The 22899-nt window shown below is 38.9% G+C and overlaps 4 protein-coding genes across 4 annotated transcripts; 2 read left to right on the top strand and 2 right to left on the bottom strand.

Moving 5' to 3' along the window:
* Positions 1-635: 635 nt before the first annotated feature.
* LOC107187186 (acidic leucine-rich nuclear phosphoprotein 32 family member B-like) lies at positions 636-6256 on the bottom strand. The gene is made up of 3 exons (XM_015575204.1): positions 5842-6256; positions 1437-1611; positions 636-1303 (listed from the first exon to the last, which is right to left on the bottom strand). The coding sequence occupies exons 1-3, from the start codon at positions 5947-5949 to the stop codon at positions 1239-1241; spliced, it is 348 nt and encodes a 115-aa protein (XP_015430690.1). The 5' UTR covers positions 5950-6256; the 3' UTR covers positions 636-1238.
* Positions 6257-7384: 1128 nt separating this feature from the next.
* On the top strand, positions 7385-8315 carry LOC107187210 (60S ribosomal protein L44). Its single transcript, XM_015575242.1, has 4 exons — positions 7385-7419; positions 7777-7950; positions 8026-8142; positions 8227-8315. The coding sequence occupies exons 1-4, from the start codon at positions 7417-7419 to the stop codon at positions 8245-8247; spliced, it is 315 nt and encodes a 104-aa protein (XP_015430728.1). The 5' UTR covers positions 7385-7416; the 3' UTR covers positions 8248-8315.
* A 69-nt stretch (positions 8316-8384) lies between these two features.
* On the bottom strand, positions 8385-9385 carry LOC107187209 (WASH complex subunit CCDC53 homolog). The gene is given in 5 exon segments (XM_015575241.1): positions 8385-8459; positions 8710-8891; positions 8893-8982; positions 9075-9239; positions 9335-9385. Coding segments are annotated over 5 exon segments (552 nt in total). The 3' UTR covers positions 8385-8395.
* Positions 9386-11141: 1756 nt separating this feature from the next.
* Positions 11142-15757, top strand: LOC107187231 (transportin-3). Its single transcript, XM_015575266.1, has 18 exons — positions 11142-11384; positions 11673-11876; positions 11956-12113; positions 12204-12276; positions 12343-12474; positions 12540-12757; positions 12851-12995; positions 13061-13207; positions 13280-13515; positions 13598-13737; positions 13816-14007; positions 14085-14323; positions 14410-14550; positions 14612-14823; positions 14978-15134; positions 15209-15376; positions 15460-15572; positions 15649-15757. Exons 1-18 carry the CDS (start codon positions 11268-11270, stop codon positions 15707-15709), a joined length of 2853 nt encoding a protein of 950 aa, XP_015430752.1. The 5' UTR covers positions 11142-11267; the 3' UTR covers positions 15710-15757.
* Positions 15758-22899: the final 7142 nt, after the last annotated feature.

The following is a 22899-nucleotide window of genomic DNA, read 5'->3' as shown; positions in this document are numbered from 1 at the left end:
GGCATTGTCGTCAACGATTAATTTTTTTTTTTTTTGAAATGCGCTCTGTGACCCGTCTTAACCTTGACAAATACATCACTTATATAGACAAGAAATGGAATAGTTTCCTTGAAGAAATAAAATAAATCATTCTGCAACCTCGTAAAATAAAAGAATTCTCTCCCTACTCTATGCTCTAAGCTTAAAGTGTAACAACCTTTCCACATTACATTACGTTACATAATGTTATCGTTAATAATAAAATGTTTCTTACTCCATAACTTTATACATGCTATGTATAATTATTATGCAATGTTAAAGTCACACATTACTCATCCATACTACCTGGCGCGAGCCTTGCATTAACCTTAATTCCTGTTTTCAGATCAAGCAAGAGCACAAAGCAGAGTTTTGTAAGACTATTTAGAATCTTTTTCTTTTTTTAGTGTACATCGAATGTCGAGAGATGTCCTTGCGACTTTGTATGTATTTAGTTTTCCATTTTTGTTCATTTTATGCATCACTTGTTTCCATTTTGTTTGTTTTACTCTCTTTTCTTTGAACTGCTCGCGCTCCTGCAAAGTCATTGCAAATACACCTTATAGGTCGAGAAAAGGAAAATCAATCACGCGCACAAGGTGAGAGACATTCGTCGAACTACAAACGTAAATTTGATTTCAAATGTAAAAAAATCATCACCCACAAATGTTCATTTTACACTATTTAAATACAATAGAGCTTTTTATATCTTAAATAAGTTTCCGTTATAAAACTGTCCCGCGAAGAAAGCCAGATGACGGCAAATACCAGTTAGCAGGTGGTTTGGACAAAACAATAAATTCGCCTTCGGAAAACAGTACGATTGTACAGAACATGCGTGACTACGCACCAAGTACTTGAAATGATATTAATCGGAATCGACGTATTCGTAGGCTCCGTACGACGAATATATGGTTTTCATTCAAACTACCTAACAGCATTTGGTGATGGCTAGAAGACCAGAATTGCGAAGAGCCAAGACAGTAGAATTGCGGCTGCCTCTAATGCGTGTCAGCCCACCACAACTCCGGTGAGGTGGTAATATTTATTTCGTAGGTTGGGAGGTTCCAGCAATACGGTTTCGGGCACGATGAGTATCAACATTGCTACCAACCACTCAATATGAGAGTAAGTGTTTGCTGAGAAGATTGCCGAAGATCGACGACGACGCCATGTGCCTACCCTCCCTTCTTACTTACATACTTCCTTCCCTTTTTTCATTATGCGTCTTCCTCTTCGTCTTCTACTTCTTCTACTTCACCTTCTGCATCATCCTCCTCTTCGTCTATAAAAGAAGAGAAAAGGGTTCGAGCGAAAAATGTTTACCCAAGCGTAGAATATCGATTCACATACCATGAGAAACAATAACGTCACCATTAACATAGATTCTCAAGATTAGTGGGAAATTGATCACTAACCTTCGCCCTCTTCTAAATCTTCTTCGCCTTCTGGCATGTCATCATCTTCATCGTCTTCTTCGCCATCACCATCGAGTTCCTCTTCTTCTTCAACCTCCTCTTCAATTTCCTCCTCTTCTACTTCTCCATCACCGTTCTCCTCCTTCTTTTGTTTCTTCGTGTCGTCATTCTTCTCCTGTAACGTAAAGAAATTACAATTACAACTCTGTGCACGGAACTCTGAAAATAATATTCGCGTATCTACACTTTTAATAACGCAAACAAATAAAGGAATTAATCGGTTCTGTTTCAATATTCGATTGTGTATATTTTCAAACTAATGGTCGTGAAAAGAAATGGAGGAATTTCACGGATAAGGGAACCCCCGGCAATGACCGAAGGATAAAGAGGAGGGGAGAAAACGGATGAGTAGGATTCCCTTCCCGCCAAGAAACATAAGGACATGGTGGGAAAAGTAGAGGGGGACCTTCCGTTAAAACATGGCGAAACGGGAAAACAGAAGCAGCTATGGGAGAATTTATATCGGTTACAGAATATTACAGGTATAGAAAGAGTACTATTAAAATCTGTAAGCAATACAAAAAAATCACCGGTGAAACGTAATCAGTTAAAATAAGCATCGAACTGTTGCTAAAAAAAGAAAAGTTTCGTGTCTTCAGTGAACAATATTTAGCGTGAAACAGGCATAAATTTAAGAGTTTCATTATTTATTTATTCTTAAACTGAAGGCTTAGCTCATTAAGCGTTCAATCTTATCTACTCGGGTCGGTGTAGAACCATAAGGTGATGAAGGAGGTATCGAGTCGCAGCTGTGATAAATTGAAACTAACCGACACTTCTGAAGAGTACGCGACACATCTTCACACGATTCTCGAAATGCGGTACACCTTAAACTCGTGTTCATACAGCGTTACTCTCGTGATCAGGGTGGTGGTGTCGTAATGGTATACTACACATGCAGCGCGTATCGGCGGTACGAGGAAAGAGGGCATAGAAAACTCAGAGAACTGCATCGTCCAATCAAAGGGAGGAATCGACTAAGACTAGATGGTGGGAGAAACGTAGGGATTGGCAGACGACGACACATGTTTGTAGAAGGGATGTGTTCGTACTGCGTATAGCGCACAAGAAGGGAAGAGAGGGGAAAAGAGAAGCACGAAACAGCGTGCCCGGGTATCGTACGCATGGAGACGAAGCCGTTATAAGTTTTATTCGAAGGAAAAAAAAGAAAAAAAAAAGAAGAATGTATAATCGTAATTGTAAGAGAAAACTAGAAAGGATAAATGTTGCTGTAAATAGATTTCAGCACTCTTTAATCGTCATACATGTTAGTGTCATGTCGAGTTCGCGTTGCTTCAAGGTAACTGTCTCGTATTATCGAGCGTCTTTATCAAACCAAACGTAATATCTCGTTTCATAAACTTTGAGACTAAGCAGAAAGTATCAATATCATTTGGAATTAATCGGTTATAATAAGACCGATGGTATTTTTAACGTAACATGATGAAACATAAATGAAGTATGCATTAATTACCGCATGTGTATATTGCCAAAGTAATGGAAAAAACAGCTTTTCATTCATGAAGCCATTGTATGCCGAACAGAAGCGTTATGGGACGATGGCTCCTCCGAAACTCAATGCAATTTCTTCAAACTAGAATTTGTTCGTAACTGCCACTGATACATGTTCATGGCGATACCGGATAGTTTATAAGGAACAGCAAATGACAGTGACGTATAGACGCCCAGTGGTCACGAAATGACGATGCTGTCCGTTATCCCACAGTACCGATTACCTATCGACTTGTTACTAATCACGAGGTCTTTACAGATAACCCAACGTTCATAATCTATCGTATAGACTCATTTTCGCTCGATTCTCCCGGCCTTTTGGGTGAGCAACCATGAACAATCGTTATATAATTCTTCAGTAACACGCGTTAATTTAACTATGTTCGAGTTACTGGAGGCAGCTCCTGTTTGCCGACAAGAAATAGATTCACCTTCCGACAGAAAACATTCTAGAAGCTCTTAAATTATAAAAGAAATATGTAATATTAATTCGAACCGAGGATAAGTACGTAACTAACAATTGCATTCACCACTGCTTCTACTAAGTTCTACTAAATTACTCCCATATGGATCAAGGTAATAGTTATTCAGAAGTTCTACTACATACGTAACAGCTCAACGCATTACCGGTTTTTATAAAATATAGAAGTTGGTTTAATTTTTTCATTGTGAATGTATGTCACACAATGTACGCTTGAAACTCGCATAATTATTATGGTACATTTTACAGATGACATGAGGTATCAAATACAACAGTCATTCGTAATTCCCGCCGTTACCTTTCCGTCCAGATTTGTTTCAATCTATACGCGCTTGCGTCAGTGTCTACGAAGGCTAGATAATATTCATCTAATTTACTACGTGACTACGTAATCAGAGTACAATGACAATCTATCACTCGTTACAATGAAAATGAATTTCACGTTGTCAGATGTATGAAAATCTAGTAAAAATCGATAAACTCACACAACAACAACAACGTGGGAACGGACAATAGAATAGTTACAGTATTCTTATAACTCGACCAGTGAACAAATGAATGGCAATAGGTGCAATAATAATAATAAGGATGCTTCAATCTGTTTAGAAAGAGGTATACCGTTGTGGTTTCCACGTGACATATTATTGCCACTGCGCGACGACGCCACACCACGAACTTTCTACTATACGCATGGATGTGGCGGTACCGACATTTTCGTCAACGAGTTTCACCTCGCGATTCCCATAGTTAGAGGCAGTCGTGCAAACGCGTATTATCGACTAAAAATAAGTCGCCGCTATCAGAATACGCGGGACGGTGGTCCGATTTAAGATGAAAAATCGTGTCGATGTTTTCTCGAAGGTTCGTAACACCGCGCGGCACACTACGAAAGAATGGGGAGGCAGGAGAGACATGGGTATATAATACATGGCGTTGCCGCTGGCTGCGCGCGTGGGGTTCTCGATGAAGAGGGACAGAGTCAAACACCGGTAGACTCGAGGACTGGAGGAGGAGGGGGAGAAACAGAAAGAGAAGGAAAGCGAGGAAGGAAGCCTTCGGCGCGGTGTTTATGCACGCAGATCGGTAAACAATTTCAGAGCAACACGTCGCGACCTGAAAGAGATATGTGTTGGTCTATCGATCGTCCGTCAGACACGATTAACCCTCTTATAACGAATTATCGATCAATTACGACACATAAAGAGTAAGAGAGAAAGAGAGGAAGAGCGAGGGCGAGAAGGGAGAGGATAACGGGAGACAGAGAGAGAGAGAGAGAGAGAGAGAGAGAGAGAGAGAGAGAGAAGATGAAACGAACTAGAGTGAGAAAGCACAACGAACGCGGGCTTGGTTTCGGGCGCCATAATGGAAACCCACGACGGTGGTGGTGGCGGCAACGACGGCGGTCGGAAAAATGCGCGGGATGCTCGCTTTTCCTACCTATAATTCTGATCTTCTATATTAAAAATGGCGTCCATCTTGTAGACACGATTCATTGACAATTGTATATTGTAGTAGCAACTGGATTCATTCTATACACAACGTCGGTAAGAACGCTTCAAAGACGCATAATAACGGGAGCGTATGAATCGAGCACATGGCGCTAGTAGCCATAGATCCCGCCCGAATTTTACGCACACTTTATTAGCATGGTGCAAGCAAAACGTCGCCGATTCTGATATTAGCTGGTAACATGAAATCCAGATCGGTAATTATAGACGGCATTGTAACAACAGGGGTGATCAACCGAACGATCCATCGTGCTCGTGGCAGCCACGCGAAATACGATGGCGTCCCTTTCGACTACGAATCGGAAAAACATCATGCATTCCATACACACACACACATCGGAAAGTTTTCAAGGAATACCAGGGGGAAACAGTCGCGTTTCAGGTCACTGCGAAAGTATGGAACATAGTGAAAATGCCGGCCGGCATTCTATCCTATCTTTCGCGCCGTCACTCGGTCGAAACGACTACTCGACTGCCCGCCCACCAGTCTGTTCCCGGGAGTACGATGATATCGCGTACCAAATTTTAGTAATGTTTCTTTGGAATACTAAATGCGACCAAAATCTAGGCACAAAGTTTAAGAGCGGGAAAATGCGATAGTAAGGACGATCAAGACTAGTCGAATAACTGAAGCTTGTATTATAATCGCGATGATTCTGTGAAATTGTAGACGATGCCGTGATCAAGCAGCGTGGCGCGGAAGCATGGTTTAAGCCGGCGTGTACTTAGTATATGCTTTAATGTGTAGGTATTTGCTTACATACTAATCGCGTGAGTTGATAATGGAAGTAGTATTTCGAAGAATTGGGTGAAAAAGAGGTAAAAACAAGATGCAGTTACTCACCTCGGCCGGCCTTTTGATTCCTTTGATCTCGCACTTCGCGTCCCCGGAAGCCTTGTCGTTCTCGGTCACCTTCTCGACGGCGACCTCGTTGTTTTCTTTAGTACTCATGGTGGATACGTGAGTGTTGGGCAAGATGCCTGCGTGTCCGCTTACAGAACGGTGGAAAAAGATAGAGGCGGTGCGTGTGTAATACGTAACAAAACTCCGTGTCCTCGCGCGGCGTCGGTTTCCGGCGAAATGCCCGAGAGAGCAGCGTCGTCAGGCGAAAACCCAAGAGGCAGAGGGGGGAGAGAGAGAGAAAGAGAGAGGGGGAAGGAGGGTGAGACAGAGTCGAACCAGTCAGGAGTGGAGAGTATCGTGTACTGACGACTGTGGCGCGAATAGCGCAAAGCGAACTACTACCCGATCTTGGTTCGCTCCTAGCACATCCAACCTGGCTTTGTTCAAAAATGAAGATGGCGCGGGTTTGAAACTCGATAAATGTCTGATTGGTTAAAACCTTAATGTCATTTCGAGACGTGTCACTGCACCTAATTAGGAACGTTATAACGCCACGTAATGTTTTATTATTTCTCAAGTATGTTTTCTACGTAATCCGTCCACCTGACGTATAAATAAAATTAAATCCTGCGGAGGACGAGGGGTTCGAGAGTTCGTGGCATCTGTTCAACGTCTGGTTCGAGGCTAAGTCGCTCGATTCAAATAAGCTTCGGCGCTGCGTAACATTTATATTCTTTTTCAACGCCATCTTCGTGAACAATCCTTTAATATACCGTGCAAGATAAACACTTTGTAAAGAAAAATACTGTCATCTCATCAATGATAAGTCATTAACAGCTTATTTCGAAGCGATGCACTCGAGACATCGTGGCGGGAATTATCCTGTAGGTAAAAGAGTAAGGTTTAGTAAGGGTTTACTTCGAATAAAGCAGACGCACACCTGTCACCAAAAAATTTAACACTAATCGAACTATGTAGCAACTTTACGGCGTATAAAATATCTACGAAGCTTTCGATCGATGGATTCAAATTTACAAAACTTTCTAGAATGCTCAGTTTCTCAAATAAAATCTAAACAACGGAAAATATGCTAAGGGAATAATTGCGTAGCGTGTACTTCTTCCTTATGGAATATGTATGTATATACGTTTGTTCAATTTTATTATCATTTTAAGTATACATAAATTAGGTTATATATCTAAAACATAGAATTACTTGTAGACTACAAATAAAAAACAAAAGCAAAACAAATATTATAACATAATTACTATTATTGATTGGACGTCTTATATATTAAACCGATTTTGACGCCGGCTGTTAATGGCGTATATGCAATCGAAATTTTGTTTAAGAAATCAAAAAAATTATAGTCACTTTTCTGATAATTTTACGTATATTGAATTTTGACGAATGGTATTGAAATAAGTATAATATTAATATTTATACAACTAAGTGAAAAAAAAAATATTAAATTCCTAAATTCTGTACAACGTATGACAACAAGCGCATGCGCGTTATACGTATACATACCAATTTCCGGTGAAATACATTTCCTTTTCTTTCTAAACATCCAAGATGGTAGGTAGATCTTCGATTCAAACTATGCGTATTTTATCTGAAGTTATGGTTGTAATCCTTGAATGATATTATTTACGACTATTAAATTTTGAGTGTAATTATCATTGTCTGAAAAAGGAATTCAGTATTTTGTAATTCTGTTGAACAGTAGTGATAGTTACATCAGTGAGAACATAACCTTCATAAGTGACAGAAAACATGAAATTCTACTTTTAAAGTTTGAAATGTGAAATATATTTATTACAAATAAAGTGGATAAAAGCATCATAGAATTAATTAAAATGCACAAATTTAGTTCAATTTATTCGATAACAAATTTTATGTAATTGTATAATATATATGTTTTTATGTTTCCAGGTTAACGTTCCGAAGCAAAGGCGTACTTTTTGCAAAAAGTGTAAAGTACATAAACCTCATAAAGTGACGCAATATAAAAAAAGCAAAGAAAGGCATGCATCTCAAGGTAGAAGACGTTATGACCGTAAACAACAAGGTTTTGGTGGTCAGACCAAACCCATCTTCAGAAAGAAGGTATGTATTGTATCAAATTTTAATTAATCTGTTGATTTACCACTTTTTACAAGTAATACTACATGCTTTTTATAGGCAAAAACTACCAAAAAGATTGTCTTAAGAATGGAATGCACAGAATGCAAATACAGGAAACAGATTCCTTTGAAGAGGTGTAAGCACTTCGAACTTGGAGGTGACAAAAAGAGGAAGGTAAGCATTTTATATTGAGTATTTACCAATGGAAATAATGTGACAATCAAAATAATAATTATTACAATTTTTAATGTTTTTCAGGGACAAATGATTCAGTTCTAGGGTGAAGTTATATATATTAACTTGCTGTATGTATTTAATAAGAAATGAAATAAATCTTTTGGAATTTGTATAGTTGTTTATTTTATTTTTAATTATTTTATAATGCAAAAATATCTTTTGTATTCAATACCTGAATGCTACTAAACATTTAATCTCCTTCATTGTCACCATAATCCATAGACTTTGGCTTAGAAACTACTTGTTGGGTATCACTGTTAAGGTAAAAATACAAGCACTGTGTGAACATGTTGAATCAACTACAGGATGAAAAATGACTTAAACATCAGTCTAAGAATATTGATATATTGTTTAATAAGTTCCTATGTATGCAAAATAATTTCATTTGTCAATAAATTCAATTACACTACCATCTATATCTAAGGCAATGGTATTATTATTTTATATGGTTATAAACATTAATTTCGAACATTCATATTTTAAAACATGTTCATTAAAACTTACTCCAATACAGATGAGTCCAATCCTTCTTGTTCCATCTTTAATTTAAGTGCTTCCTGTGGTACACCAACGTGTATCAGTTTAAAATATTTTTCATACCGGGGATCTTTATTTATAGGTTGTTCTTCAGTCACTATAGTTTTGGGCTCATCTTGTGTAATATTATCAGGTTCATCATATCTTACGTGGTACATTTTCTTCCTGTGTAGTGTCATTATTTTCTACAGGATCTTGTGTGTCTTGGTGATCTTGTTCTGGATTAGGAACAGATGATAACTAAAAGGAATACACAGAATTACTTGTATTCTCAACAATTATAAGAATTTCAAATAACAACATGGTAGTTCCATTCACAAACTTTTACGTACCCAAGATTCTAAAATTTCTAAAGAAGCTTCTATTCTCTGCAACTTATTTTCAAACTCGAATAATCTTTCTTCGCATGATAATGCAAATTTATTGAGAAACGTTACAGTATGCACAATAAAATGGTTAATAAATGCAATAGTTCTTTTCTGGTTGATCGGTGGAACCTAAGATAGATGAAAAAAAAATCTAAGATGTGTAAACGATGTGTTCGTTAATGGTATATAAAGCGATAAGAAAAACTGTAGACTAATGCCTGCACCTTCGTGTAATCGATCGTTGGCTCGATTATCGGAATTTTATAATCATTCATTGTATTTTTCAAATGTTATGTCTTGGATTTATTGTCCAACTGTCAAACGTCATAAACTTCCGACGCATCGCTCACACAGTCATGTAAAACTCATGGTAACGTGGTGTATGCAAGACCGCAATTTCTCGACTATAGAAGGTACACGTATTCTCTTCTGGTACTCTGTGGATAACGTGCAAACGGCGGGGTGTTTAAAGTACTGTTAGAGTGTAATTCCTTTAAAAATTCACGACTTGCAAATTTCAAATGAAAAGTACATATATATACATATCCTGCCATAAAAATATACATAATAAAACATATCCTGTCCGAATTGAAATTTTTTTACACAGATTAATGCTGAAATCTTTGCAACCTAAAGAGTAAGTTTCGTATAAAATGTTTTGTTAAATCTTCTGAGGTAGAATCGCTTGCATGTGCTTGGAATGTGTTTATATTTTTTATCATGCTGTCTTGTTGTATTTCATTTTATAATATTCATAAATACATTAACAAATATAGATTGTACTGCTAGAAACATATAGACATTACTGCTAAGCCCTACGATGTTAAATGCATGTACTACAATTCAAGTACTGCATTACATTAAATATGGTTTAAATAAATGTTAATTTCGTATAAATTTTAGTAATTCCCATTTTAAGAAGTAGGAGCATAGTAGGAGGTCCTTCTCCTATGCCACTTCTTCCCCTAGCGAAAGTCGGGGAACCAAACAAATGTCATGTATGACGTCATAGCTACGTAATATGTATGCAAAACTATTTCATTGTTATTAAGATATCTGACCATTGAATATTATAAAACAGATCAGGAGAAATTTTTTGGTACCATGATCTGGTTGTAAAAAGACTATTTCCTATCTATTTTGCAGATAACAATTTTTTGCTTAATTTGCGAATATCTCATTAAATATAAACGGTACGATGGGAGTAGTTTCAGATTCGGAAAGAGCAAATCGGGAGCAATTTTTTGAGATATAAATCGTTAAGGTACGTTAACATTCGGCGCCAATTATTTTCCGGTGGCGCCAGAGACCCCGTGTGGTCAGATAGTGGGGTCATAGAACCCCCGGTGGAGACGTTTGAGACTCCGTGTGGTGAGAGAGTGGGGTCACAGAACCCCCGGTGGAGGCGCCAGAGACCCCGTGTGGTGAGAGCGTGGGGTCATAGAACCCCCGGGTGGAGGCGCCAGTGACCCGTGCGGTGAGAGAGTGGGGTCACAGAACCCCCGGCGGAGGCGCCAGAGACCCCGTGTGGTGAGAACGTGGGGTCATATAGCCCCCGGTGGAGACGCCAGCGTCCCCGTGTGACGGGAGAATGGGGTCATAGAGCCCCCAGTGGAGGCGCCAGAGGCCCGTGTGGTGAGAGAGTGGGGTCATAGAACCCCCGGTGGAGGCGCCAGAGACCCCGTTTGTGTGAGATGTATCCTCACGAGCAAAGTTATTGAGATATTTGACTATTGATTATTATAAAACAGATCAGGAGCAATTTTTTGGTACCATAATACTTGTGTAAAAAGGTCATTTACTACCTATTTTGTTATAAATTGTTACTTTTTCTTTTGCGAGTATCTCATTAACTATTAACGGTGCTGGGGGAGCAATTTCAGATTCGGAAGGAGCAAATTGGAAGCAATTTTTTGAGATATAAATCATTAAGATACGTTAACATTCAGCGCCAACTATTTTCCGGTCACCGAGGAACACAAATTGTTTGCTTTAAGTCGATAAAACAGAATATGCGCTGACAGCGTGAACGAATACTTTTTAGTGGTGTACAAGTTGGTCTTATAGGCTGGATGTGGATCTAATAAACGTGACTGTCTGTTGTCAGTGAGAATCAACTGTATGGAGATAAAAGGGAGAACGATTATTTTCTGAAGCATGGAGTTACCACCTGACCTGGAAACTGTCTACCAGGCCGTGTATTCTTTGTATAATAATTCGAATCCTTCGGGACCAGGAAAAACATCTCAATGGTTGGACGAATTACAAAAATCGGTGAGTTTCGTTAGCGGTTTCTCAGGGACTTCTGTTACATATTTCCTGATCTTACGTATTTTGAAATCACTGCGTCTCGGACTTGTCTTGATCGCATAATCATTATCAAATACGTATTGAAACAATTGCATAAAACAGCATTTATCAAATAAATGCAGATGATAGCTTCTCGTTATAATTCCTAACCTTACATTATATACTGTTATTCTTGTGTTAGAATTTTTCAACTGTATCACACCCAATTTAGGTGTAAAGACAGAAACAAAAACCATTTATGTATCATTTTAGGTTTTCGCATGGAAAATAGCAAACGAGATGTTGCAGCAAAAACGAGATGTTCAGTCTTGTTATTTTGCTGCACAAACAATGCGCACTAAGATACAGCTATGTTTTCAAGAGTTACCCACAGAAGCTCATGTTTCTTTAAGAGATTCTTTAATGAATCACATATCACAAACTAATGAAAATACCAATTCTGCTATTGTTACACAGGTTTTTATACTATATAGTAATTTTTTTATAATCTAGCACACGTGTTTTATTTGTTTTATAATTATAGTTATAATTACAGTTATGTTTAGCACTGGCAGATCTTGCGCTGCAAATGTCTTCATGGGAAAAACCAGTTGTAGACTTAATTAATAAATTTGGTGGATCTACTAGTAGTTTATGGCCATTATTGGAAGTTATGACAGTATTACCAGAAGAAATAAATTCACGATCTCTTAGGTACAATCAATTTTAAACTAACAATACAATGTACTAGTAGAAAACCTTGAATGTATGAAATCAATATCTAATTCAAATTCATCTGTATAGACTAGGAGCCAATCGCAGATATCACATATTACTTGAGCTCAGTGCAAGTGCAGACACAGTAACAGAATTTTTGGTGAGTAACCTGAAATACTTAGAATGAATTTATAATGTTATAAACCACTTCATGCTTAATTTTTAGAAAATGTGTCTAAAAAATGGCGGAGAAAATGTACAAATTCATGTTACAATTCTTAGATGTTTTACAAGTTGGATCGCAGTACATGCTATACCTCTTGTACCTACAAGTGATGTCATTGTATATACTCTTCAAGTAAGTGTTTCGAGTAATTGTGAATCATGTGAATTTGGAAACATAACGAATTACTTGGCCCTCAGATTCTTGGAAACCACATGACTGGATCTCAGTTACATGAAGCAGCTGCAGATTGCATATGTGTAATTCTACAGGTTTTAGAAGAATATAGTAATCGCAATGGTGATAATAGTAGTGAATCAAATATACAGTTACAACAGCTGCAGTTATGGCTTTTTACTAGTGTAATAGCTTTGGAACAACCTTACCATTTGTCTGTTGCACATGAAGACATGGACAAGTAAACTTACCTTATTTCCTTTATTTAATCAGAGATACAATGTTTCGAAGTCATTTCAAATATACATGTAGCTAATATGAACATTTTCTTTAGATCGATAAATTATTGTCGGATATTTACGGAATTAGCCGAAACATTTTTGGAAACCATTATAAATGGTTGCGTTGGAGGAAAACAACATTATGCAATTAAAATCTTAGATCTCGTCTTAGTATGCGTTGGACATCACGATTATGAGGTACTTATACATTTTTACATAATATATTCTACTACCAATTATTACAAAAAATTTGTTTATATCAGGTGGCGCAAATAACTTTTAATCTGTGGTATCGTTTATCTGAAATTCTTTATCAAAGAAACAGCGATGACCTTAATGCCGTATTTCGACCTCATATTGAAAGATTAATTGGAGCCCTCTGTAGGCACTGTCAAATGGAACCAGACCATGTTAGTAATAAATTTGGAAGTAAATCAATCTCTTTTCAAATCGCACATAAATGCATGAATTTCCTTCGACAGTTGGGCCTAGTAGAGGAGGGTGCTGGCGGAGAAGAATTTGCAGATTTTCGAAATCGTGTCTCGGAGTTAATCAAGGATGTTGTGTTCGTAGTTGGAAGTAGTCACTGCTTTCGCCAAATGTTTTCTTCCTTAACGGGTGGTCCAGGCCCACAAGGACAATCTAATCATGTATCCACGTGGGATTCGACTGAAGCAGCACTGTTTGTGATGCAAGCTGTTGCAAAAAATATTTTACCGTTAGTGTTGTCGATACTCCTATACATAATACGCAGTGTATTCCCCTTGAATGAAGATTTATTTAAAACGGTTTATTTGCAGAAAAGAAAATGAAGTAGTTCCAAAAGTAGTAGAAGCTATCTTAAATTTACCCGAGAATACACACATAGCTGTACGCCATACAAGTATTCTTTTATTAGGAGAACTTTGTGAATGGATAGATAGTCATCCACAGTCTTTAGGTAAAATTTTATGCGATTTTCCAATTTACATTTCACCATGTTCCTTGTACTCATCTTTCACTTGAACTATTATTCTAGAACCCGTTTTAAATTTTCTCCTGACTTGCTTAAGTCAGAAAGGTTTAGGGAGTGCGGCCTGTGCTGCATTATTAAGTATATGTACAGCTTGTCCTGTGCACATGGCTTCGCATTTCCCAGGATTGTTGCAAATTGCGCGTTCTATTGACAGTTTCGCTATCAGCAATGATGCAGCTATTGGTTTACTTAAGGGTAAGATAACGCGATTCTTATTTTCGTAAGAAGAAATTATTGAAGAGCATTGTGTGATATTTGTCATTTTGTAATAGGAGTAGCAATAATCATGTCTAGCTTACCGCGCGATGAAATTACCCAAGCAATGAAGGAATTATGTTGGTTTCAAGCTAGGCCTTTATGTGAAATTATGGAACGTAGAATTCCAATCGAAACAGGAACAAAAACTGATCCTGTGATATGGCTAGATAGATTAGCTGCTATATTTAGACATACTGACCCTCGAATTGAGGACCCTAATGAACCTCATCCTTGTCAGAACGCCGTTACTGAAGTAGGTTTCGAGATTAGTTATACGAATTAAATGTTATATTAATAAGGGTTTAATACTTTTCATGTTCCCACTTTTATCGATAACAGATGTGGCCGGTATTGTCAAATGTATGCACAACATATCAGCATGATGCAAAATTGATGGAAAGATGCTGTCGTTGCTTGAGATTCGCTGTCCGTTGCGTAGGAAAACATTCCGCCCATCTACTTGAGCCACTTGTAAAACAGGTGGGTATTATTTAAAAATTACAGTTCACGGACCGTTATTCACTGTCTTGTAAATTTCCAGATTGTGCAATTATATGCAGCACATCAACACAGCTGTTTTTTATACCTTGGTTCAATATTAGTAGACGAATATGCCATCGATTCAGAATGTGTTCCTGGTTTGTTAGCAATGGTGGAAGCATTTATTGGGCCTACCTTTAATCTTCTCCAACAACAGGATGGATTGAAAAATCATCCAGATACAGTGGATGATCTTTTTAGATTATGCGCCAGGTATGTGTGCATTATATTTACAATAGAATTTCGTGTATCCGAATTGTTCAAGATTTAAAAGGTGGTTTAGATAGCTTAAATAAAAGTTCACTTCATCAGATATTCATATAAATGGTGTTTTACTATATTTCCATGTTATTGTTCTTTACAACAGGTTTCTACAAAGAGCACCTATACCTTTCTTACACTCGGCTATAATAGGAAGTATAATTGACTGTGCCTTAATGGCCTGTAGCCTAGACCATAGAGATGCAAATGTTTCAGTGATGAAATTCTTTCACGAGCTCCTACATTGCGGTCGTAATCACGAGGTAATGCAAGAAATAATATCGTATTACAATCTTGATTATCATAGGAATATTGATTTTTTGCCTTTCTCATTAAGAACCGAACGGATTTTACAATACGACAAGAATTGGTACAACGTATATTAAGAGAGAAAGGACAAACTTTAGTCATGAGACTACTCCATGCATCCGTGTTCTCACTTTCATCTTACATGTTGTCTGACGTGGCCGACGTTCTAGTTGAACTATCCTTATCGAATAGAGAAGTGAGTCATTCACGATGCATTATTAATTAAATTAAAAGATGTACAGCAATTCTTCTGTAATTAAAATAATATTTGTTGTTTAGTTGATGTCCAAGTGGTTAGAAGAAGCCATCAAAACGTTGCCATCGCAAAATGCAGGTGGTTCTCCTACAGCTCAACCTGAACAGTTATTTGAGTTTCATAACACGGTTACAAGGTACATAGTGAAATGTTACTTTTTATGTTATTTCGTATGAAACTCTGACTTTATGCAAGTTTGTTTTAATATATAGGGAAGACACAGCGAAACCCGTGAATCTGGCCTTACGAAAATTTGCACGTTTATATCGTTGATGTACTTCAGCGTAAAACAAAGATGCCAGGAATATCCAAATTAAAAACAGCGACAATTTTCCAAAACCCTTCATTCACTTAATACATTTGAAGGTATTGAAAACACAAGATTGTTGTAAAATGGTGAGTCTGTGCTGTATAAATGTATCAACAAAAGTTTTAAATACTTTGTACTTGTTTACTATCTACACATTCCTTTGCAAAGTATGTAAGAACAATGAACATATTTTTTTTTTCCTTCTTGTAAAATGTATTTTTTACTTGTACAATGGAACCAATGTATTTAGAACAATTTTTTTTTATTGTGAACACTTTTTTTTGCTCCATATAACAGAATTTCTTTATACGCTGCATATCATTCAGTTATTTGTATTAGTTTTCTGTACAGCTTTGTTGCATTTGTTTCATATATTCGTTGAACATACAATACCTATGAAAAGTGATATCTGGATTACCTATTACATTAGGTATGTATCTAGTCAACTGTTTGAGAATAGTTAATATGCATACTTTGTAGATAACGTGCAGGTAGTAAACATTGGGAAATCAGAATGAGTATATATGTTTATGCTTTTCCATCTTATTGACAAGGATAATTTCACAACAGAATATTATTAAATCACTTTGAAAATTATTACGTACGTGCTATTCGATTTGTTACGCATTAAAACGTATTAAGTTATGTAACATTATTTTACGATTAAGCTTTTATGACTGCAACTGTCCTTTTGTAAGGTATCACTTTTAGTCATCACATTTTTTTTTATCATATACAACTTATAACACAGAGAACGAAAAAAAGATTTGAGAAAAGAATTTTTAATAAGCGTCTAGCCGATAAATTTTACGATTACATGAATTAGAATGAATACAACATAATACGACTCAGTTGCGTATATACATATATACATATATATGTGTGTGTTAAACACCAGATGAGCGATTTACATGAATTTTGCCTGATAAAATGTAGAGTTTGCTCACATTTGTGTACCTTTTATATGTCTCGAAAATATAATTTTACAAACATTTAAATCCTATTTAAGATTTAGAGGATGTAATATGTCGCAACGACACTGTGAGACAGACAACGTACACGAAAACGAATTCCTTAATAAACGCAAATGTTGTTAACATTTAAGTTCATTTATGCTCTGTTGTCAGAATGTACTGCATGTTAGAAAAAAAAAGTGAGCGTATGATGAAGAATCTGATATTGATATGAGAAGACAAATTCTCATGTACATTCTATGAAACGCAAAATAAAAGAAAACTAAGACACTCATTTTACACGACGGCGAACTTTGATGTACAAATAGTATACATATACGAGCATGTAAGTTTTTGCAAAGCGTTTAATGTACAGATAAGGTATTACTGAGAATAAGGTTCAATATCGGTAAGAGTATCATTTGTAATGTAAGGTTCAGAATAATTAAACTGTACGAATATTTTGACGACTAGCATTAATTTTAGTATTTACGCTAATGTTTCGCTTTATAACTACAAATTTACGTATTTCAAATAAAACGATATTTTTTACTTAAAAAAAAAAAAAAAAAAAAAAAAAAAAAGAAAATGAGTGGAATGCTTAATCGCAAATAAAATGACAATAAATGGGTTATTAGTCACGTGTAATGGAAAATGTGGAATATAAGGTATCGTTATTCGTTGGAGCGAGAAACAAGATACGGGTTACGTTGAAAACAATCTATGTATTCACGAGACAACGTGCAGCACTTAGCAACCAATGGCAGAAAAGAATGCAACCCGAAGCACAACAGCATTCCGCAAGCGAACTGATTCACGGACATTTCGGTCAGCGACTGTTGACGATATTCAAGCAACTTCGATGCAGCTGATCGTGTACGTAATTCTTAATTTAATACCAATATCGTCGAAGCTTGAATACTCGACTTAATGTTTTCGTTTCCAGTAATTTTATTTCTCTGTAATAACCCGAGTAACTCTTTAGGAACACTTTGCAGGTAAGAAACTTGCGAAGGGAAGGCCTAACGGTCGTTTTATGACGGCATTGATTGTTCCGTGTGATAAAGGGCGCCTCTTACAGGAAGTCCAGTACCTACGAAAAAAAGAGATCGTCACGAACAGCTGTACGATAAATCGTTAAGTGACTCAACCGTACGGAACGTTCAGATACAAGGTGAATCCGGAAATATTTGGGTCGTTGGGAAGATAGCAGGTGCCAGATTTCCAACTTTTAATCGTTTTTCCTTGCTCCGTGAGCATGATATTATTCCGAATAAATTGCAATACATTTTAATAACATTAAATTTCAACGAGCTGGAAGATGGTGCTTTTCGTCAAAACTTTCTCTCTGAAAAAATGATAACGAAATGATTTATTATTGTTATTATCGTCTGTATTACTCAACATTGACAGATGCATTTGAAACAGGAAATCTCGATAGAAGATTTTCATATTCTCTTTTACTGTAAATATCTGGGTGTCGTGAAGCACCGGGGAACAGGTATCCGATAGTTCTAGCGGTATGCTCATGATTCAGGTTCGGATGCCACGTCTTCTCGAGACATTGCTAACAATCTCCAGAGTCTGAGTCACTGAACAGTTGCGTTATGACTCACGCGTAGTCGAACCTTATTGGCCAAGGAATTGGTTTCTAACAAAGGAATGTTGTAACGCGTAGCCGAGTAAACGAAACCCGGTTGATACATATTCTCCTTCTGTGTGCGATTTTGGAGTACACTGTGACCTTTTATATACTGATGTATAAAATTTCCGAACCGAGAAATCGATACCTTTTTTTTTATAAGCTGGAAATACACTGGAAGCATTTCGCGCGACACGCTTCGTAACATCGCAGAAATGTTATTGGTGACGTGTTGTTTCTACTATTTTTTATATACAACGGTCACTGCCACTGTCGTACATCGTCTGTCAATAGAAAGATTTCCCATTGGCCGACTATTGACGAATTCTTAATCAATATCGCAATGATTTACAATCTCTAAGATCGATGAATCTTTCAAGAATTTTCAAAACGATTTCTCACGCGAGATTTAAGCGAAAAGGAAGATGCAATGACGTGAAAGCATCGGGTGCAGTCGGCTTCGTTGGGTCCGACATCTTTCTAACTGTACAACGTTTACTTGTAATTAAGGTTCTCAGAATTTCTTGCATTCACAGCGTGTCCGTTTTCTTTTCTTTTTCCGGTCAATGGTAAAATTTCGTAGAATAGATTCGACGACATCTTAAGCCAGCCCCCGAGGCTGGCAAAACCATAAACCGTTAAGCCGCTTTGTCTTTTCGTCACCGTTTTCCCCAGGAATAATACTTCATCGTTTATAGAAAGCGTCTCTCTAGGCACAGATATATCCCGATCTGTCCTTCAGTATGAAATGTGAACGGTTCGAATTATGGAACAGATATTGGAGAATACAGAGAAGCTGGTCTGTATTCTGGGAAATGAAGTCATCTAAATTTAACCTCCTGGATTTATATGCGCTACTGACGCGGCTCAAAATTGTCCGGGCTACATATGACTTTAACCTTTGACACCCACACTGACTCCAGTATTCCACGCCATCGTTTAATTTCCGAGCTAATTGTTCCTTTGACAAAACATCTATCCTGTTTTATATTTCGGAGTATATAGATACATAATGCTGATGATAACGATCTCAAACTGAATTTAGTAAACATGTATATTATTCGTTATCATTGAGTCAACGTAAAATACTCTTTTGCTGGTATTAAAATTTAAGGTTCAGAATAAATGTAACACTTGCCATAAGAATAGAATTCCTTTTGTATCTGGGAAAATATTAACGATAAAGTAATTCTTCAGAGTGAAATCGTAAAAGAAATTGTATGGCAAGGGGTTAAACAAACGTTTTCCATTAGTTAGATGACCAAACTGTGCCATGATATTCCCGAGTTGAAAGGTATATTTACGGTGGTATACATCAACCCCTATAATTAACTCGATCGAATTCGTTACACGAAAGGGTATCAAGGGTCCCGTTAATTATCGTTCAAAAACGAAAAGTAGCCCATCGATAAAACGCGTAATTATTCACCTCCTTTTAAAATAGCGCCCGCATTTCACCCTATCTGCCCCTCGAACGACGTTCCCCCCCCCCCCCCTTCCGATTCTTACAACGATGGTGTTCACGGGTACGGTAAAACGTATTTGCTCGTGCAGGTTGCAGCCCGTAACTATCGCTGAATTCACCCTCTCTCATCGACGACGGCGACGGGCAGCGGCGCGTTGCTGGGCAACCAGACAGTCAGACTGCTGTCTGCCGATGTGCCAGGGGCGCGGAAGGCCGCGAAGAGACGAGACGAGACGCGACCAGACAGACGAGGCCAGAACCGTAGATGAGCGTAAAGGAAAGAAGAATCGAACGTACAGAGAGGAGAGGATAGGAGAGAAGAGAGCGAGAAAGGGTCATGAAAGGGGTGGGGACCCGGGTGTAAGGCAGGTGTAGAGGGAGTAAGGTCGTCGTTGGAGGGGTAACGCGACCATTTGACCGTAGGGACGAGAACGAAAGCTTAAAAAGAGGGACAAGGGTCGCCGATGGGTTGGAGTAAAGAAGTTGCGAATGGAGGTGTGCGCACGGTAGTGTGTGGTGTTCTCGGCGTGGTCGTTTCAGTGGGGGATCAGTGGCACGATGGTGCATCACAGGGACGAAGGAAAAAGGGTGGGGGGGGCGTGGAGGCGTCAGGGGCGGCCGAGCTAGACGAGTCGAGGTCAGTTATCCGCCACGCCCGACGCCGGTACTGTCGTTCCGGCGCACCGCATTGCATTTTCGGCGCCACTGCTGCCGCGCTGCGTATCACTGCATTGCCAATGTTCTCCTTTTTTTCTTTTCCCTTCCCCTTGCTCTTTTCCCTATCCTCATCGTGTTTCTCTCTTCTTTATCCATCGCTTCATTCTTCGTGTCTCCTTTCCATTTTATCTTTTTCAGCTCACTCTCTTTCTCTACTCTGCGAACGCTGTTGCAGGCAGGTTTGTGCTGTCTACTTGTTCATCGCTGGCGTCTAAACTACGGGCCCTCGTAGGCGTAGTTTTCTGACGGAGTCAGCCGGTCTGAGTTTTGGGGGGTCACAGACGAATTCGTTCCGATGAAATTCGTCAGCGACTGTGGTTGCCCGCTAGTAAGTTTGGCGGGCGCTGAATTGCTCATCATTGACTTAAGCCGTCTCGCGGTTGTCTGGTCGGCGAGTCGGACTTTGTCAGGGTCGTTCCAAAGAACGAACATCGTGATCATCGTCTGTCACGCGTTGCGTTCACGGCATGAAACAACGATGGCGTTAATAAGATATAAGTACGTCGTTCCCTGTAGTCTATCGGGTATACCGAACGTTTTAGCATTCCTTCGTCGTGAGGATAAAAACACGAAGCCGTCTAATTGCTCCATCGTCGGGGCATATGTAATAACTCGACGGGAGTCCGTTCGAGTTTTTACACGAATAATTAGCATCGTTCGTGACCGTGAATCGTCAGTGAAATCGACGCTTTTCACCCCCCTCTCCCGAAGATTATCCGTTCCGAGTAAACGGCTTTCAGGCATACTCGACGAAAGTACATTTTACTCGTGTCGTCCCCTAATTAAATAGCATTAAGAGGGAGAACCGTAGGTGGAAATACGGCCGGTGATTCGTGGAAGGGTCGGGGTACACATCAAGATGACGTCCTCCGCAAGGCGGAGGAATAATAAAAATTATCGGGCCAGACGACGCAGCGGGGAACCATTCGGCTCCGGGAAGGTTAGCTCTCGGACCTAAACCCCCACCCCCACGCATACTTTCTACGTTTCCTTTCTTCCGTTCCTTCGGAGGCGACTTCTCGAATGCCTATCGCGAAAACATCGGTCATCCTTTCGGCAAGGATTCGTTAAGCCGTATGAACGAAATCTTGGCATCGAACGGTTGCGGAATGTCTGGGACAGACCTTAACGGACAATTCGACTCGTTCAATGGCCTGGGTATGAACGCCACGGAGCAAATGCCCCTCCCTGACAACGAAACAATGCGAAAGATTCGCGACTTGCGAAGAATTTCTCGCAAATTTACAAGCAACAAAAAAATACAGGCGCATCGTTGTCAGGAAACTGTATTCGAACGTATATCCAGTAAATCCTCGATGAGTGTTCGAAGCTTCTCGGCACTAACAAGAAGAGGTCCCCAGGTATAACGTTGACTTTTTATTGAAATTTAGCATAGTGATAGAGCTTGGAAATCTGAAGCCATTGATATTTCTTCCAGCCGAATATGGCCATTAGTTCATGAAATAATTAATATTCGGTGTCGAGGACCCTTTGAACAGTCATCGAGGATTTACTGTACATACATGTTTTTACTACGGTCAACTAGTCACGTTAATGCCCGCGTTTCTTGCATACGCTGACGGTGTGTGGACAAAGTTTCATACAGGGAAAAAACTGTATATATGCGATGGTACACAAACTGGGTGCAGCGACGTTTCAAAGGCGAGGTGGTGGCAACGACACGATAATCGTGCTCAAACGCACGACAAATTAACTCCGGCAGAGAGAGAAAGAGAGATAGAAAGAGATAGAGACCGACGATGTGCACTTGACTTTGAATTATCCGCTCGAATGACGAAGATGCGTCGATCGAAATTTCTTTTTTTTTTCCTTTCAAACGAGAGCCTCTATTTCCTACCCGGCAGAAGTTTCCGCATTATCGTCGTGCCGAGGCAGCTGCACGACACGCCGTAAAAGTATACCTACGAATTTTTTCCGGGCCATTGGCGCGAAATGATCGATCCCCCTACCGTGATAAACCTCCATTACTTTTTCACCGAGTACCATTCAGTGGGCACGTGTTTATGGAACACGCGAATACGACTTATCGAACTACTGGATTTTATGTACATACATACAGGGGGGGACAAAAGTATTGGTGCGATTCGCCTCTTATATAGCAGTCATGTACTTGGCTGTTATTATTCTTTTTTAGTCACTCTACAATTTATAAATCGATAGGATTTCGATGTAGGACCGAGCAAGATCCACGATCGATCCCTTCGATTGTCAGATTCGCGAGTATCGGGCCCACAAATCGGCGAACACGGCCCTGCAGACAGTAAAGCAACCCTTTACCCCACCGACGTCGAGCCGACCACCAAACCCTCGCCACATCTCCCATCTGCCTTGGTGCGTTATTGGCACCGGCTGATG

The sequence above is a fragment of the Dufourea novaeangliae genome, unplaced genomic scaffold (assembly GCF_001272555.1).
Source record: "Dufourea novaeangliae isolate 0120121106 unplaced genomic scaffold, ASM127255v1 scaffold99, whole genome shotgun sequence".
In the NCBI taxonomy this organism is placed as follows: Eukaryota; Metazoa; Arthropoda; class Insecta; order Hymenoptera; family Halictidae; genus Dufourea; species Dufourea novaeangliae.
The sequence above is the reverse complement of the archived record's forward strand: the minus strand, read 5'-3'. Positions and strand labels throughout refer to the sequence as shown.

Excerpts from the sequence above, each read along its gene's own strand:
- LOC107187186 (XM_015575204.1), bottom strand. The coding sequence starts at position 5,949 with ATGAGTACTAAAGAAAACAACGAGGTCGCCGTCGAGAAGGTGACCGAG. Across the intron at positions 1,612-5,841 it reads GAATCAAAAGGCCGGCCGAG|GAGAAGAATGACGACACGAA; the intron begins GTGAGTAACTGC and ends TTTACGTTACAG. Across the intron at positions 1,304-1,436 it reads AGATTTAGAAGAGGGCGAAG|ACGAAGAGGAGGATGATGCA; the intron begins GTTAGTGATCAA and ends CTTCTTTTATAG.
- LOC107187210 (XM_015575242.1), top strand. Across the intron at positions 7,951-8,025 it reads AACCCATCTTCAGAAAGAAG|GCAAAAACTACCAAAAAGAT; the intron begins GTATGTATTGTA and ends TGCTTTTTATAG. Across the intron at positions 8,143-8,226 it reads GAGGTGACAAAAAGAGGAAG|GGACAAATGATTCAGTTCTA; the intron begins GTAAGCATTTTA and ends AATGTTTTTCAG.
- LOC107187231 (XM_015575266.1), top strand. The coding sequence starts at position 11,268 with ATGGAGTTACCACCTGACCTGGAAACTGTCTACCAGGCCGTGTATTCT. Across the intron at positions 13,208-13,279 it reads GTCAAATGGAACCAGACCAT|TTGGGCCTAGTAGAGGAGGG; the intron begins GTTAGTAATAAA and ends TTCCTTCGACAG. Across the intron at positions 13,516-13,597 it reads GTTGCAAAAAATATTTTACC|AAAAGAAAATGAAGTAGTTC; the intron begins GTTAGTGTTGTC and ends GTTTATTTGCAG.